The 16,790-nt window shown below is 40.8% G+C and overlaps 1 protein-coding gene across 1 annotated transcript in view; it reads right to left on the minus strand.

Moving 5' to 3' along the window:
* Positions 1 to 16,368, minus strand: part of dlgap3 (discs, large homolog-associated protein 3) — a gene marked incomplete at its 3' end in the record, with an annotated part of 31,947 nt that extends 15,579 nt beyond the window's left edge. The window contains exons 1-4 of the mRNA XM_079828885.1: positions 15,235 to 16,368; positions 3,411 to 3,631; positions 3,175 to 3,277; positions 324 to 513 (exon numbers count right to left, since the gene is read on the minus strand). Of these exons, the coding sequence (XP_079685011.1) occupies positions 324 to 513; positions 3,175 to 3,277; positions 3,411 to 3,631; positions 15,235 to 16,311 (1,591 nt within the window). The 5' untranslated portion in view covers positions 16,312 to 16,368. The remainder of the gene's footprint in view (positions 1 to 323; positions 514 to 3,174; positions 3,278 to 3,410; positions 3,632 to 15,234) is intronic.
* Between the last annotated feature and the right edge of the window lie 422 nt (positions 16,369 to 16,790).

Consider the following 16,790-nt stretch of genomic DNA (forward strand, 5'->3'; position numbering starts at 1 on the left):
AATTAATTTCAGTGTTTAATTGACGAGATTAACACTGCCACCATAATCTTGACTACAACCCAAGGGATAGTCAAGGAGACAGCACTAAACCATTTGAGCATTTTACAGTGTTAACGATGTAACATTTGTTTACAGTCTCGATATACTGAGAGCGGAGAGATAGAAGCAAAGTAGTTTTGATCTAAATCCCTTGGCTGAAGCGCGTTTCTCCAGCAATTCCTATGAGACTGATCCAAAAACTCATTAAATCTCTAATCTAATCCCTGTGACAGCATGGAGACTAGGTATACCCACACATACCTAAACACATGCTGATGACTCACCTGCTTCGCCCTTCACACTCCCCTGTGGGCCAGACATGGAGAAGACAGACAGGCAGTCGTCGTCCTGGGAGCAGCCGGCTTGGATGGCCCGTACGTAGCTGTGACTGCGGGTGCGGAAGCATCCGGGTAGATCCAGTGCTTCGACAGCCTGTGATTCCATCTCTCCAAACAGGTTCAGAGTGTCGCTCAGCTAACACACACATAGACCATGTTTCAATGAATGTTGAGATCCATATGTTTTAGACTATTCATGCAACTGTTCAGTTGATAAATGATATTGTTCATGTATCAACTAATTGTGACTGCACATTAGTATTACTAGTATTAGATATAGGGTTATATCTTGTGACCAGAATATTATTCGCAGAGCAAAGGGGGTGTGCTTCTTTGACTTGGGACAATCAGTATTTACCTAGAACACCCTAACAAGCACCTAGTCATGTCCTAGCAACCTACAGAGCACCCGAGCCACCACCTAGTTATGACTTAACGGCCACCCAGAACCCACTAGGAACTAACTAGTTATGCCTTAGCTACTACCCAGAACTCCCCAGGTACCAGGGGCTTTTCCTCCGAGTAGGCAAGGGAGGCAGTATCTCCTCAAAAAAACTGGATGCGAAAATAATCAATATCACAAAAATAAAACAATGCAAATATTACAAAATGTGACATTAAAAAGTGTAAAAGTTTCCAACAGCGACACAGCCGCAGGTAAAGTGACAGCGGGAGGCTTGCCTCAGGCTTGCCTTTTTTATGTAATGTTTATTTAACCAGGAAACTTAAGTGTAACAGGGACATACATTTACCTTTGACAAGCCCCTTTCACACAGAGATTCCGGAAAATACACTGATAATGTGTGCTGGGATCGTTTGATTTTGGTTCATTCACACTGCCAGTCATTTTTTGCAATCTGTGCATGCGTTCACACACATCCCCGTAAAAACATGACATCAGGATGTGAAGTGTAATATCTCTGCAGTCTTAAGTTTGCTTATGATCAGCGATTTTTTTTCTCTCAAGAAACCACATTTGTGCTTTTTTTTTAACTGTTCCACTAAGCTGGCAAACAATCTCAGTTTCAGCGTCATCACTACGACACACCCCTTATGGCATTGGTCCTGCCTTTTGTTCACACAGGGCACGTTCCTGGACTGATCCCAGCAATGTCACTAGGTCTCCATCCTGGGATCAATCCCACTATGCGTTTGTGTTCACACAGAAGGCACTCTAGAAATTCTATGGCAACTTTCTGGGATCAACACTCTGTGTGAAAGGGGCTATATATATATATATTTATATATACAGTGGGGGCCAAAATTATTAGAACACTTGGCATCTGGGAGTCGTCTTCTTGGGCCTGGATTTATTTTTCAAGAGGACAATTACCCGAAACATCGTTTTTACTACTGCCGGAACTACCTGCGATAGAAGGAAACTGCTGGAACATTGAAAAAAAAAAGGATGGACTGGCCCCCTCAAAGTCCGGATCGCAACCCCATCGAGCACATTTGGGGCGAGTTGGAAAATAAACTAGACAGATCTATTGTACATTCAAAGGAAAGCCTTTGGCTTCAGTTGCAGAAGGCATGGGATCACATTAGTGTTGAAGTTCTCAGAGGAAATATATTGACACTATGCCAGAGAGAAGTGCTGCTGTAATTGCTGCAAAAGGTGGACATACCAAATATTAAAGTTAAAAGTGGATAAAAACAGTACGACTCACTTCATCTGATATTTGATGGTCAGAGCAACCATCTGCATGTTTCATGAACATTATAAAATGAAATCATGTTTTGGAGGCAAAAACAGGTCAATATTTTCAGATCTGTCAGGTGTTCTAATAATTTTGGTCATCACTGTAAAAATGTGAGGAAAAAAACACCACTGCTGGTACTACCTTAAGCCTTAACAACCAGCGAGACACCCTAGCAATCACCAGTAATTCTATGGCAACTTTCTGGGAACAACGCTTTGTGTGAAAGGGGCTATATATATATTTAGAACTATATATATAAAATTATTAGAACACTTAGCATCTGGGAGTCTTCTTATTGGGCCTGGATTTATTTTTCAAGAGGATAATTACCCGAAACATTCTTTTAACTATTGCCGGAACTACCTGCGATGGAAGGAATCTGCTGGAACATTGAAAAAAAATCATGGACTGGCCCCCTCAAAGTCCGGATCTCAACCCCATTGAGCACATTTGGGGCGAGTTGGAAAATAAACCTTTGCCTCCTCATTTTAAAACACCACTGCTGGTACTACCTAGTTATACCTTAACAACCAGCAACACACCCTAGCAATCACCAGTACACCCAAGCCACCACCAAGTTATGCACTAGCAGGACAACCTAGCAATCACCAGAATAACTGTCACCGCTCAGTTATATCCAACTAAAAAGCAGAACACCCTAGCGATCACCTATTTTTGCCCCAGCAACCACCCAGACTTCCCAAGCTCAAAGTTCAACATCCTAGCAATGTATTACAACATTCATTCAGTTCAATTCACATTTATTTATATAGCGCTTTTCACAATACATATTGTTTCAAAGCAGCTTTACAGAAAATTCATGTGTCTACATTACAATTTAGAGTGATCTGTTAACAGAGGAATGTGTCAAAGTAATGGATTTCATGTACATATACAAATGTCGCAGTTGGCTAACAATTTATTAATTTAAATAATGTATTAATTTAAGGCAGAAACAATGAGCTCAATGAATTAACACATGTTAACAAAATCATAACACTTCTATTTTAATAACTGGCTATTTAAGTATTTAATAGCTTGGATAACTAAATAAATGTGATGTAAACACAGTGCATTGTGTGAGTGTGTTATACCTGAGCGCTGGTCAGAGAGCGTGTGTAGCTGCGGGAGCGAGCGTGGCCTTTAGGCGTAGTTCGGCTGCTCGGGTAGACGTCTGTACACTGTTTACACGAGTACCTGAGGAGAAGAATACTCCGTTAAAGTCTCCGCTGGCACTTCTACTACACGGTAGCCCAAAACGTGCTACTTTTTAATACAGCAAATGCAAATCTCAAAGCAGCAACAAACTGAAAATCAAGTGGCTACTGACTTGGATGTGGTGGAGGAGCGCTGGTCCATGCTGACGGACCGGCGGAAGGCTTCTCTCTGGGCGATGAGGGCTGATTTGGGTGAGGCTTTGGGGCTGGTGTCTGAGTCAGCGCTGTCATCGTCCCCCATGGCCTTGATGTAGCTGCCACTGCGCATACGTCTGCAGGGGATCTCCCCAGCACTGTCGGACGGACCGCCACCACACCAGTCATCTGAGGGCACCTGCAAGAGACACATGACTTGCTGTCAGCCTGGCCTTTACTCATGAAACTGATGAGGGATGAGGCTGTTCTATATCAACACAAGAAGTTAATATGGATAAACTTACAGTTTAGACACAATATTGGCAGTTTCTTTGAATCTTTTGAATGATTCATTGACACCCAGATAGTTTCTTGTTTCTTTCGTGAATGTATTTTTGTTTTTGAATGAATCAGTTGAGTGAATGATTTAATGACTCGCTCATTACAAGAGTCACTTGTTTCATACCTGAATGAATCAGTGTTTTTGAATAAATCAGATGAGTGAATTATTAAATGACTCACTTATTAAGACAATGGCTGCACCAAAATCACATAATCTCTGAGTAATTACTTTGCGATTATAAAAATGATGTTATATATAGTATGAATGTGTGTTTTATGAATACAATTCTGGACATACTACATTAGCATTAATTGTCATGTGGCCTACCAGCGTCAGTTGCATCACTTCACTGACATTCACAATTCCTCTCCCTTGGCCTCACGGATATTAAATAGTTAATCAGATGCGCACTTCAGAATCTCATCGGAAGTAGTAAGTCATCCAGGTACTTTTCACTTACTGTTTTATGAATACTATTCTTTTCACATTCTGTTTTTTGCCAACTAGGGAAGAATGCAGGCATTCAATTGCTTCACACCTGAACGAATCAGTGTTTTGAATGAACCAGATAAGTAAATGATTCAATGACTCGCTCAAATAGACATTCACTAGTTTAATTGTTGAATAAATTCGTGTTTTTTTAGCGAATTGGTTGAGTTGGTCTATCTCAATATGACCTACTGGTGTATCGATGTAACCTGCAGGAAGAGTCACTAAAAAAATGCACCACTGAATTGCAGACTAAGGGCCCTATTTTAAAGATCTGAGCACATGGTCTAAAGCGCACGCCGCAAGTCCACTTTTGTTAGTTTAACGACGGGAAAAAAAGTCGCCGCATGGTCTAAAAGGGTTGTCCCTATTCTTAATGAGTCATGGGTGTGTTTTGGGCGTAACGTGCAATAAACCAATCAGAGTCTCATCTCCCATTCCCTTTAAAAGCCAGTTGTGCTTGCACCATGGTGGATCCACTATTATAGACACCCTCAACCTGACGAGTCAGTTTAAATACATGTGTGTATTGCCACGATTGGTTAAAAAAGTTGTCAATTTCATTCATCATTACTGCTAATAGGTAATTCTGATATGCAAAGACAATCCATTATGACATGTAGGCATTTTTATCTTTATGTACACAATAATAATCTTTTACATTGTAATTCTTTTATTTTGAATATTTGGCAAGTGCTGCTGCGCATCCCGGTGTGTGTGTAACAAGCAGAGTGCACGCGCGCTGTGCGCCCAACTATAAGCGCATTTTACTAACACAAAAAATACTGCACTATTGACTCTAGACCAGGTTTTTGTTGGTCAATGGCGCAGTCGTTTTCAGTTGCCTCAAAATTTCAACGCGCCAACAACGCATCTGAACACACCTCGTTTTTAGACCAGCATTTGCTATTTAAACAACATGGTGCTGGACATGAAAATGATGACTGAAACTAGCAAAAAACACTTGCGTTGCGCCTGGCATCGCATTGCGCCGGGTGTATGATAGGGCCCTGAGAGTCTGTCTGAAACATGCAGACACAGACAAGTGGAGTGTTTCAAACTGTGAAATTTCCCAATGGTAAATATTGGGGGACCGAAACGTAATGACCGAAACGTAATGTTCTATAAATATATTCCACTGATATGAGAGAAAATGCAATGATAATGCAACTAAAGGATTATGTATATCAGAAAAAAACAGCCTTGTTAGAGCTATGGCTTTCTGGCCACAGCGTGACCAGGGGGAATAAAGGGTTGAACTGAGGGCAGCTGAGTAAAATGAAATCTGATTGGTTGACAGGGATGAAAGGCACCAGCTGTACATTTAGAGCTGTCATCACACTCAAGAGCTGCCCCTGGGCTAGGGCATGGACACAGCGCAGATGTGGGGAGATAGCAGGTTATAGAGGGGAGAGGCAAGATTATTTATTTTCATGAATTTTGCTCTCCAGAGCCATGTCTTTTTCTGATAGCATCGCTGTGTATTATTGCTGTTTTTACCTCAGCATCTGCTCTCTGTCACATATTTTGTTCACATAAAATAAAAAAGTCTGTCTTACAAGCTGCACAGCGACTATAAGGTGGCTAGACATTTAATAACAGAACCAATAACTCTTTTCATTGATGGTGAAGTGAGACAGACACAGGTCCAGTATTTTCTGTGTTTGACAAGAGAAACTTGATGCTCTCCTCACTGTTTTATTGCATGTATTTTCTCTGGGTATCATGTTTTGTTTATAATTCAGCTCTCACTGCGAGGACACAGGAACATTTAATAAAAAAACAAAAGAAAAAGAAAATATTATTAGCATACCTAAAGGGATAGGTTGCTTACTCACCCTCATGTTGTTCCAAACCTGTATTAGTTTCTTGCTTCTGTTGAACACAAAAGAAGATATTTTGAAGAATGCTGACCAGACAATTGACGGTATAGCCATTGACTTCCATAGTATTTTTTTCCTACTATGGAAGTGAATGGGTATACCGTCAACTAATTGATTACCAACATTCTTTAAAATGTCTTTAAAATGAAATAAACTCATACAGGTTTGCAACAACTTGAGGGTGAGTCAGTGATGACAAAATGTTGGGGTGAACTATCCCTTTAAGACTGTAGGTAAAGTGTTATAAAGGGACATTTTGTCCCAAGATTCAATATATTAAAAAATATAGACACATACAAAACAACTAACTATAACAACAGAGGGCTTTATTCTTCATTTTACTTCTTTTCTCACCCCTTTCTTTCACTGACATCAGATGATAATCCCACCACCAAATGACCAAGGGGAGGTGCACTTGTACACACACACACGCACACAAGATAAGGAATGCCTTATCTTTCAATTGACCACTCAGTGGGGTATTTAAAGGTCATCCTCTTTCAAAGGATGATGTGACTTGATCTCTCTATCCATCTCTGTTTTTCTTGTCTCCATCCCCTCCCATCTTCCTTGTAATACACACAAGTGCACTTATGTACACATAAACACACCCATACACAAACATAATTTTGAATCAGGAGCTCAACTGTCATCTTCTTGAGAAGCCGATCATCAATTTTTCTAATCCTTGGTTTGAGCATCTCTACCATTTTTCTACCTCTTTATTTTTCCTCAGACTTCCATTTTGTTTTTGTAATGCAGCAGAAAAATGCCAAAAGTTCCAACAAATATGTAAGTGTAATGTCACTGCAATAATGTTATACCTTTTTTCTCACACTTTCACATAATTGCCCTCCATTTGACCTTCTGTGGAACTTAAAAGAAGATCTTTTGAAGAATGTCATTGCATTTTTTTTGTCCATACAATGTTGTTTTGTTTGCCGTTGACTTTCAAAAACAGCTGTCCAAACTAATGTCTTTCTTTATGTTCTGCTGAAGCAAGAGAGTCAAACAGGTTTGTATCCACATGAGGATAAGTAAATAGTGACAACACGTTATTGATAGGTAAATTATTAATTTAAAGATGGCATAAACGGAAGTTGTGATAGTCTTTTCTTCCCTATTGCATATCTTGAGTGAAAAGGCTTCTTGAACAAGAAAGAATGTAGGGCGGGACTTGGTTTTGTCCAACAGGGGATTGATTTGATCGTTGGATCATTTTAGTTTGCTATTGCTGCGATTTGAGTTACCAACCTGATCGCATGGGAAAACGTAACTACTTTACAAGATAGCGTTTTTGTATGATTCGTACAAAGTTAATCGTGAAAGTTAGGAAAAAATGTAAGCGTGAAGGTCCTAACATACCAGTCACTGGGGCGTAAGATCATGAACACATACAGGTGAAATTGTACAAATTCATACGAATTATTCACCAATGTGCCAAAACGTAAAATAGTTATGAATTATGATGTGCATGGATAAATCAAATAAAATCTATAAAAACCACAATATTCCATAAAAGCTATAATTACCAGCTTTGATATCATGGTGACTTTAAGATTACTGATTCCCAAACACGCACTTTCCTTCCTTGCAACCCGTGTTATTGTTCTCGTCCTCTTATTTTTTCCCCCTACTGCCCCTGGCATTCTTTCTCATTATATTGACACATTTCACTTCCTTCAGTTCCCCTGCTAATTGCGACGCAGATAGGCTGACTTGTAGAAGAGGATTCATCTGGTTTATCCCCACGTCTTCAGATCAGATCACATCAAAAAACTGCTCTCCCGCAATGGAGCCCACAGCTGGGTTTCTTCTCCCCAGAGGCTCAGGGTAGCTGAGTCAGCTGCTCTGCCTTCAGCTATCACTGTAAGACCTCACTCAGCTTCCTCTGGACCAGTTGCTCTTCATGATGGAACAAAGAATCAGCACAGATGGGGACTATATGCGGGTTATCTAGATGTCAGAAGCTACTTTAAATCATGAATAGCTTGTAGCTTTGGAAGCTACAATTTTTAAAGTAGTCAAACTACTCTTGTGTGAAAAGTAGTTAGCGGCACTACAAACTACTAACATATAGTTACTAATTGCATTAAAGCTATTAAAGGGTTAGTTCACCCAAAAATGAAAATTCTGTCATTAATGACTTACCTTCATGTCGTTCGACACCCGTAAGATCTCCGTTCATCTTCGGAACACAAATGAAGATATTTTAGTTGAAATCCGATGGCTCAGAAAGGCCTCCATTGGCACAATGTCCTGTACACTCACAAGACCCATAAAAGGTACTAAACACGTCGTTACAAAGTCCATCTCACTACAGTGGTTCTACAATAACTTTATGAAGCAACGAGAATAGTTTTTGTGCGCAAAAAAACCTAAATAACGACTTATATAGTGATGACCGATTTCAAAACACAGCATCATGAAGCTTTGAAGCGTTATGAATCAGCGAGTCGAATCATGATGCTGAAATAATGCTGAAATCACGTGACTTTGGCGATCCGAACCACTAAATTGACTCGCTGATTCAGAACGCTTCGAACCTTCATGATGCTGTGTTTTGAAATCGGTCATGGGAGTGAGGTTGACACGCACAGCTCTTACTGTCCTACGTCTGTTACACCCGCCATTGACGGAAATTTCCATAATTTATGAGACAACGCTTCCTTTTATTGACAGAATTTTCCGTGTGCTCACTGTTAAGAAGATGCGCTATTACACAAAACATCAAAAAAGAAGCAGAAACAAGCAATAGCATATGTAAGCAGATGCATATGTTAAATAACACAATCATCAACATTAAACGGCATATAAATCAAAACTGCCTAATGTTACTGAATTAAATGTCGACCCAGGATGAGGTATAGGCCTGTGTAAGCTGTGGGGGTGTTGATGGACTCGATCTACTTGTTTGATCACTAAATATACACTGAATACACTAAATCAAATCAATCATGGATTGAACCAATTCTTTCACATGGACCATTCAAAATGAACCAACTCTCTGCAATGATTTGGACTTCCCAACACTACATAGAGAAAGTGGACATTTGTCACTACTTGTAGTTTGTTACTCTTCTCCACTGCTGGCTATGGCAATGTGTGTAGCTACACAGTGACCATTGAAAGATCGTATGTGTGTACCATACTGAGTGGGTGTGTATGAGAGTTGATTGACTGTCTCACTGTGACAAATTAGCTAAACAAAAGTGCCGACTGACCAAATGTATTTCTATCACGTTGAAGCTGATGTTCTGTGTAATTGGAGCTTGCAAGTGCTAATATTACAGGAAGTTAAATTAGTGTCAGGGTGAGACCTCCATGCGTGTTCCTGTCGCCCTAGGCAACAATAGCAGAGAATGCAGGAGACGGCACAGTTTGTTATGTCGTCAGAATGCATTGAGTTTTCTCTCTGTCTCCCACTCAAGAGCCTGGGGACAGAGCAGCAATGACATGGGGTGCACCTGATATTTATTGTGCCTTCTCACAGCTACCATGCGGTCTATACTTTACTGATACTAGTCTTCTTTTCTTCAAGCACTAAGTGTTTGAAGTCTAGGCATGATGTGATATAGCATGGCTGCAACAAAAATTATAACCGCCATGTCACAAACTACTGGACCTATCACTTCCCCTACAGCCTGATATTTTCTTTTGCTATCACGATAAGGGCTGAAGTGTCATGTAGTCAACTTACATAAAAAAATAATAAAAAAACAACAACAAAAAACCCAAATAAAATATACATACATATTAATAGTTAATTATTTACTTATATTTTATATAATAATTGTATTCATTTAATTTAGTAGAATTTATTGTTAGTTTGCGAGATATAAATTTGCATGTGAAAAAGTCAGAATTGTGAAATAAAGTTCATAAATTTTATTAATTTATTAATATATATATATATATATATATATATATATATATATATATATACAATATATATACAAGTACGGACTTGTTTGTTCAGAACATCCCACAGATGCTTGATTGGATTGAGATCTGTGGAATTTGGAGGCCAAGTCAGCACCTCAAAGTCGTTGTTGTGCTCCACAAACCATTCCTGAACCATTTTTGCTTTTTGGCAGGGCGCCATTATCCTGCTGAAAGAGGCCACAGCCACCAGGGAATACCGTTTACATGAAAGGGTGTACATGGTCTGCAACAATGCTTAGTTAGGTGGTACGTGTCAAAGTAACATCCACATGGTTGGCAGGACCCAAGGTTTCCCAGCAGAACATTGCCCAAAGCATCACACCGGGTGCTTCTCAATTCTTATTTGTGCATCCTCGTTTCCTTTCCTAGCTTCCTTTCCTCACGTCTTATCTCCACCCTTTCAGGATGCGAGGGAAGGACGCAAGGAAAAGACACGAGGACGGAGGAATTGAATCAAGTGAAATTATATATCCTCGCTCCCTTTAGCGTCACTTCAGAGCGTTGTCAAATAATGATGACTCTACACCGCTGCGCTGGATTTAGTTTGCACATCGGAATTCTTGAACATTAGAGATAACTATTTATTGTAATAGTTTCAACCCCTACAAAATTTATCCCCCCACATTTATCCATATTGTATTTAATATTACCAGTTATTAATAACAACTAATTATTCCCAGTTATTAACTGCTTTTTATTTGTTGTATAGTATTACAGTTTGTTTCTTTAATTTTGTTGTGCGTTGATATAATTCTGCAACTGTCAGTTGTTGTTTTTTTACATACATTTGTGTCTTGTACATGTAAACATAATAATAATAATGAATAAACTGTGGCACGGTGTGAAGGGGAAGGAGAATTTATACGTGTGTCACGTTTAATCGATAAAACACTTCCGCAAAGGATACACCCGTGTATCCTCGCTCATGACTCCTCAGGAAGCCTCCTCGCGATGCAATTAGCGAATTGAGATGTCCTACAAGATGTCTGAGATCGGTCGGTTTCCGGGTCATAGGACGGAGGAGCAAGGAATGTGCCATGTGTTCCCCAGGTAAGCGACGAACATGAACCCAGCCATCCACGTAATGTAAAAGAAAATGCAATTCATCAGACCAGGCCACCTTCTTCCATTGCTCCGTGGTCCAGTTCTGATACCCACTGTTGGCGCTTTTGACGGTGGATGGGGGCAGCATGGGCACCCTGACTGGTCTGCGGCTATGCAGCCCCATATACAACAAACTGCGATGCACTTTGTATTCTGACACCTTTCTATCAGAACCAGCATTAACCAGCAGTCTGTTTGATTGGACCACATGAGCAGGCCTTCGCTCTCCATGTGCATCAATGAGCCTTTTTAAAAAAAATCTCCCTCAGGGTAACAATTGAGCCAGGACTCCCACTGGTGTCCGCTAAAAAACAACATGATGCACGCAGAGATAGTGTGAATCTGTAGTTCTTATTTTATAAGTGGTGCTCAACTGTGGCTCAATGTTGTACCTGGAAAGGAGTGTGACCTCCTAGTGCTCTGTCCTGTTACCTTAGAAACATAACCATATGCTGACACTCGGTGTGAAGTGTGAGAGAGTGCATATGAGGCACTCAGAACAATTATCCTCATTTAACCTGTTGTCATGTCAGATAGAGTTTGCTCCCCCAATTGTGTGTGTCAAAAATAAGTATTTGTGGTAGCATAAATAGCTGTGTTCACAGTGGGTGAGTATAGCAGCCTAAGAGTTCATATGCAAGAAGAAAGAAAGGCAGAAAGGAAAACAGTAATTGAGTCCAATTACAGTTTGTGCTGCTTATTCATCAAGGAAGCAGCAGGACACAGTACAGAACTTCCAATTGTCAATGTGTGTCATTGTTCATAGTTTCTGAAGTTGTTTTTGGGGAGGGGGAAAGATTGTAACCCCATAGCCCAGTGAGTAGATTAAGTCTCAAGTACTGTTGTCAAAAGTATCGATTTCGGTACCAAGTCGGTACTGATATTTTAGAAATGTGACGGTTTGAGCACTGTTGAGCGGAATCATAAACACCTGATTGGCCCTTGTGTTCACGCGCTCATAGGGATGTAACGATATTGACGATATCGCGCTATCGCGGTGGTAAACGTGTCTCGATATCGTCGTGGTTGGGTTACAATATTAAAAGGACAGGTGTCCGTCAAAAAGCAAGAGCGTCGTCACAACAACCGTTGTTAAGCCAATAGGATTGCACGCTGCACGCTGTCCACACAAGCTCACAGCAAGCCAGCATGGCCGACAGCGATACTTGTAAGGATGAAAACAACAAAACCGAAGTTTAACATTTTAAACCATTTATATGTTTGTTTTATACACACAGTCAGTGCGCTATCTCAGATAACATTTTAAACCATTTATATGTTTGTTTTATAACGCACAGTCAGTGCGCGATCTCAGAGAACATTTTAAATCATTTATATGTTTGTTCCATACACAAAAACCGACTCTTACTGCAAAGAAGCATTAGTTTCTCTGTCTGTTTGCCCTCTTAAGTGGTGGAGAGACAATGCAGGGTGGTATCCTATTCTGTCTTCATTAGCAAAGACCTACCTGTGTAAACCCGCTACCTCAGTGCCCAGTGAAAGAGTATTTTCAACAGCAGGGGATATTGTAAATGCCCAGAGGTCTCTTCTTCTCCCTTGCAATATAGATCTTTTGATCTTTCTAAAGAAAAACTTGAACATTAGCTAAAGGATAGTTCAGTGTTTTTCAGAAGGCTTTTTGCCAGACTGTTTAAGGATTTTTTTGTACTGTTTTTTTTTCTTCTCCATTGCAATGTAGATATTTTGATCTTTCTGATGAAAAACGTGAACATAAGCTAAATGATAGGTCAGTGTTTTTTTAAAAGGCTTTTTGACTGACTATTTTATTTAATTTATGTTCCTAAATACCAGTTTTAAAAGGCTGCTTTTATTTGCCTTGCACATTTAAACCTGACTTAACTTGATCTTTGTTTGAAGGGAATTCCCTATTGTTTACAATTGTTCTAGTTGCTTCTTAACTTGAACATTGCACAGAAGAATCAGTTATGCAACCAAATATTACTATTCGGAATATTGATGTTCCTGACTACAACTTGCACTTTAAAAGCAGCGTTTTATGTTGTCATGGATCCATAAATACAACAATAAATTGCCTGTTGACTGGCAAAAGCAGAATAAATGTCAGTATTTTTTCGCTATTATCATCACAAACACTATTGTGAGCTATTTAACAATACCGTGAGCTTTTCCACAATATTCCAATAAATATCGTACCGTGAGGTCAATATCGAAATTGTGTCGTACCGTGAGATTTTGATATCGTTACATCCCTACGCGCTCATGGGATATGTCTGCGATTGGCTACAACGATCAACGCACGGAAGTGTTTGAAAGTGTCACACCACCTGTGTGACATCATTAACCAACGTGGTTGAACGACAGATTTGCGACATTACAGTTTCGGGAAACAGTTGTGAATAGCTTGTTGATTTCTTCAACGATGCAATGTACTATGGTAGTTAAGCAGTGAGTTACGTCGTTGTATGGTAAACGCACCCCAGGTCGTTCACACCTCAGAGTTGCAAAAAGTCTCTGCAAATGGGGGGAAGAGGGGACACAACAACCAGTAAAACACAGAAATGACTCATTACACATTCATTATACAGACACATGGATATTAAAATATGACCACGGGGAGTTTGAGGGCACCTTGATGCATTTTTTAAAAATAACCCTATTTGACAACAAACTTCCAAAACGAGGGAGAAACGTTTTTTGGGGTTTCATGACCCTTTAACGGCTAATGCTAACACTGCAGCTGTGTTGGTACGCAGTAAAGGAGACCAGAGGCCGTTTTTGGTGAATGATGTCAATGGAGAAGAGGCTTCAATACACTGAATAAATCCGCTTTTGTGAGGAAATAGCTTATCATTTAATGAATCGACTGCCTAATCTTCAACATGTTTTATTTTATAAAAGAAGGCAGAGAAGGGAATGTCGTGACAGGTAGGACTCATTTACGGCATTACCATAGTATTCAATAATAATATTGAGTGATATTGTATATTGTCTAAAGAAGATTCCACAAACAATGCAGTCCTACTGCACCTTTACTAGCAATATAACACCAAATATAGAACATTTATTCATAAGACCAATGCACTAATAATTCACAAGAAACTGATTAACGTAGTTAACGGTCATAAAACTTTGAATGGCGGGCACTGATGTCACTGCCATTACACAATAGGCTGAGAGATGCTAAACGTTTACCAAGTTAGCCGCTGCTTTCTGCAATGGTAAGAGATACAGACCCTCTCCCCATAATAAGACAACCTCTGATATATGTGTGTAAGAACAATGAATGTATGATGCAGTTGCCCTTCTATTCAAACCAAATAGGCAGATGAACTATGATGCTAAGAAGTATCCTGTATTCTAGGACACTTGATATCACAAAGCAGGATGTCAGCGATGTGTGTTTAATTGAGCAGATGAGTAGGAGAAATGGAGCACACAGCTCGCTACTGATATCAATAGCAGCGTTTGTGAGTGTTTTTGTAAAGGCCAGAGGTTAATGTGTTGTTTTCCTGTATCCTCCGATGCTGTTTTGCACCCTTTCACACTGAGCTGACAGAGGTTGAAAATAGCATCAGCCTCCATTCTTCACAGCTAGCAGCTGATAACAAACATAATCATCGAGTTATTTTATTCTTTCTCTCACAGAAATTGTCATTTAGTGCAGATCTCATCTCTGTAGACAGATGAATTCTTTTGACAATGAAATTAATCTGCAAGTCAATAAGGAAAGCAGACTGATTGTATTTGAGAACAGAGACTCCACATAAATATTGAAATCTCAGTGGGAGCCAATTTGGGGTCACTGCACTGACTTGAAAATGGGCTCACATAAAGTAAAAGTTTGTCTCACTTACATACTGGGGTTGTACGCCATTCAGAATTGAATTGACAATGTCTTTAAATTCCAAATGCAGATAGGCCTTATGGCCTGATTGAACAAATTATGGATGGATGGATGCAATTTGATTAGATCCAATTAGATTCAAATTCACACTCATGAATTCTTCAATTCTGAATTTGGCACAATGCATGTGTATGTGAATAAAAAGAACTTGCCTGCAGATAGTGGAGTGATCGTTCCTTCATTTTGGGATCCAGAGGAACCAATGCCTTGTCATATCCTCCTCCACCTCTTCCCGCTCCTCCTCCTCCTCCACTTCCACCTCCACCTCCACCACCACGGGAAGATGGATAGACCTCTCTAGCCTGACTGACCGTCATGGCTGACCATGTGCTCCTCTTCAGAGAATGTCCGCTGTCCCCAGCCATGGCTATGTTGGTGCAAGCCAGACACTCTCCTGGAGGTGGACCCTTAGATTTCCTCAAGGTAAGCTCCTGGATGGCAGCATCCAGAGTCTCGTGTCCAGTGGGATACCCTCGACCACCCCTGCCCGCACCCACAAGAAAGCTGCTGTCACTGTCCAGGTTGTCATCGGAGCTCCACCAGCCAGCTGTTTTGCTGCGGTGGCGGGAGCTTCTAGACTCATGGCGGGAGTCTCCGCTCTTGCTTCGTTCTCGGCTCTTGTTGCGGCGGGCAGAGCGAGACTGGTGTGTTCCCGAATAATGATGTCCGCCGCTTTCCTCGCCACCGCTGCGGTGCCCCCTATCCCTTTCCCGATACTCTCCCCCACGGGTGCCGTTAAACTCCCGTTTAGAGGGCGTTTCTAGAGAATGAGACTTGGCGAAGAGACGCTGAACCGAGTTCACCAGATGCCGTATGCGACTCGGACTCTCGCTGCGTTGCTCCCCGCTGGGCGAGCGTTGGTACTGCAGGGTGTGGAAGCCATCAGGGTGGAAGGGCAACTGTTTCTCGAACTGATCCAGAAGGTTGGGCGGGATGCGATGCATCTTTTGCCCGTGGCCATGCCCTGCCGAGGATAAACACTCTTCACACGTGGAGTCGTAGGGTTGCGGCTGACTGGGGTGTGAGCGAGGGAAGGTGCCTCCACCAGATGGGACCATGGCCAGGGGTTCAGGTGGCCCACCAGGCGGGTAGTAGGGGTGGTCATTGTGCCCCTGGTAGTGATCGGGGTGGTGCATGTAGTCCCGCGCAGTGTCGCAGTCCTCAGGCATGCAGTAGCAAGGCCCAGAGGAGTGTTGCGACAGACTGCGACTCACCTGGTAGCCCTTCATGGACGGGGCATGGTGGGCCGCCCGGGCCGAGAGGGGGCGCTGCGGGCGCGACAGGGCTGCGCCGGAGTCAACTATAGAGAGAGACAGAAACAAAAGGAAGTATTTTGATGAGACAAATGAACACTTTTGCATATAGTACATTTAATAACAGCATTATTCTCAAAATACGGTGACCAACATGTTCCTTGACTTTTCAGACATAAAAAAAGATTTCAATTTAAGTGGAGAAACTCTGTATAAAAGGCATTATCTTATAACTTATATCATTATATAAAATAACTTGAAATGGTCCATTTTAATCTTTAAAAATGTTTTTTAAATTAGTCATATGCCTGAAAAAAGCAATTGTCCCCTTCATCTGGTACACCACTTTAAATACATTTATATTTATTTATTTGTTTTTTTATATATTTTTTTTCTGAGTTCAGCATTAGTGCAAAACAGGAAAACAATATTTAATACATTAAATAGAAGAATGT

This window comes from Gobio gobio, assembly GCF_949357685.1.
Source record: "Gobio gobio genome assembly, chromosome: 11".
Lineage (NCBI taxonomy): Eukaryota > Metazoa > Chordata > Actinopteri > Cypriniformes > Gobionidae > Gobio > Gobio gobio.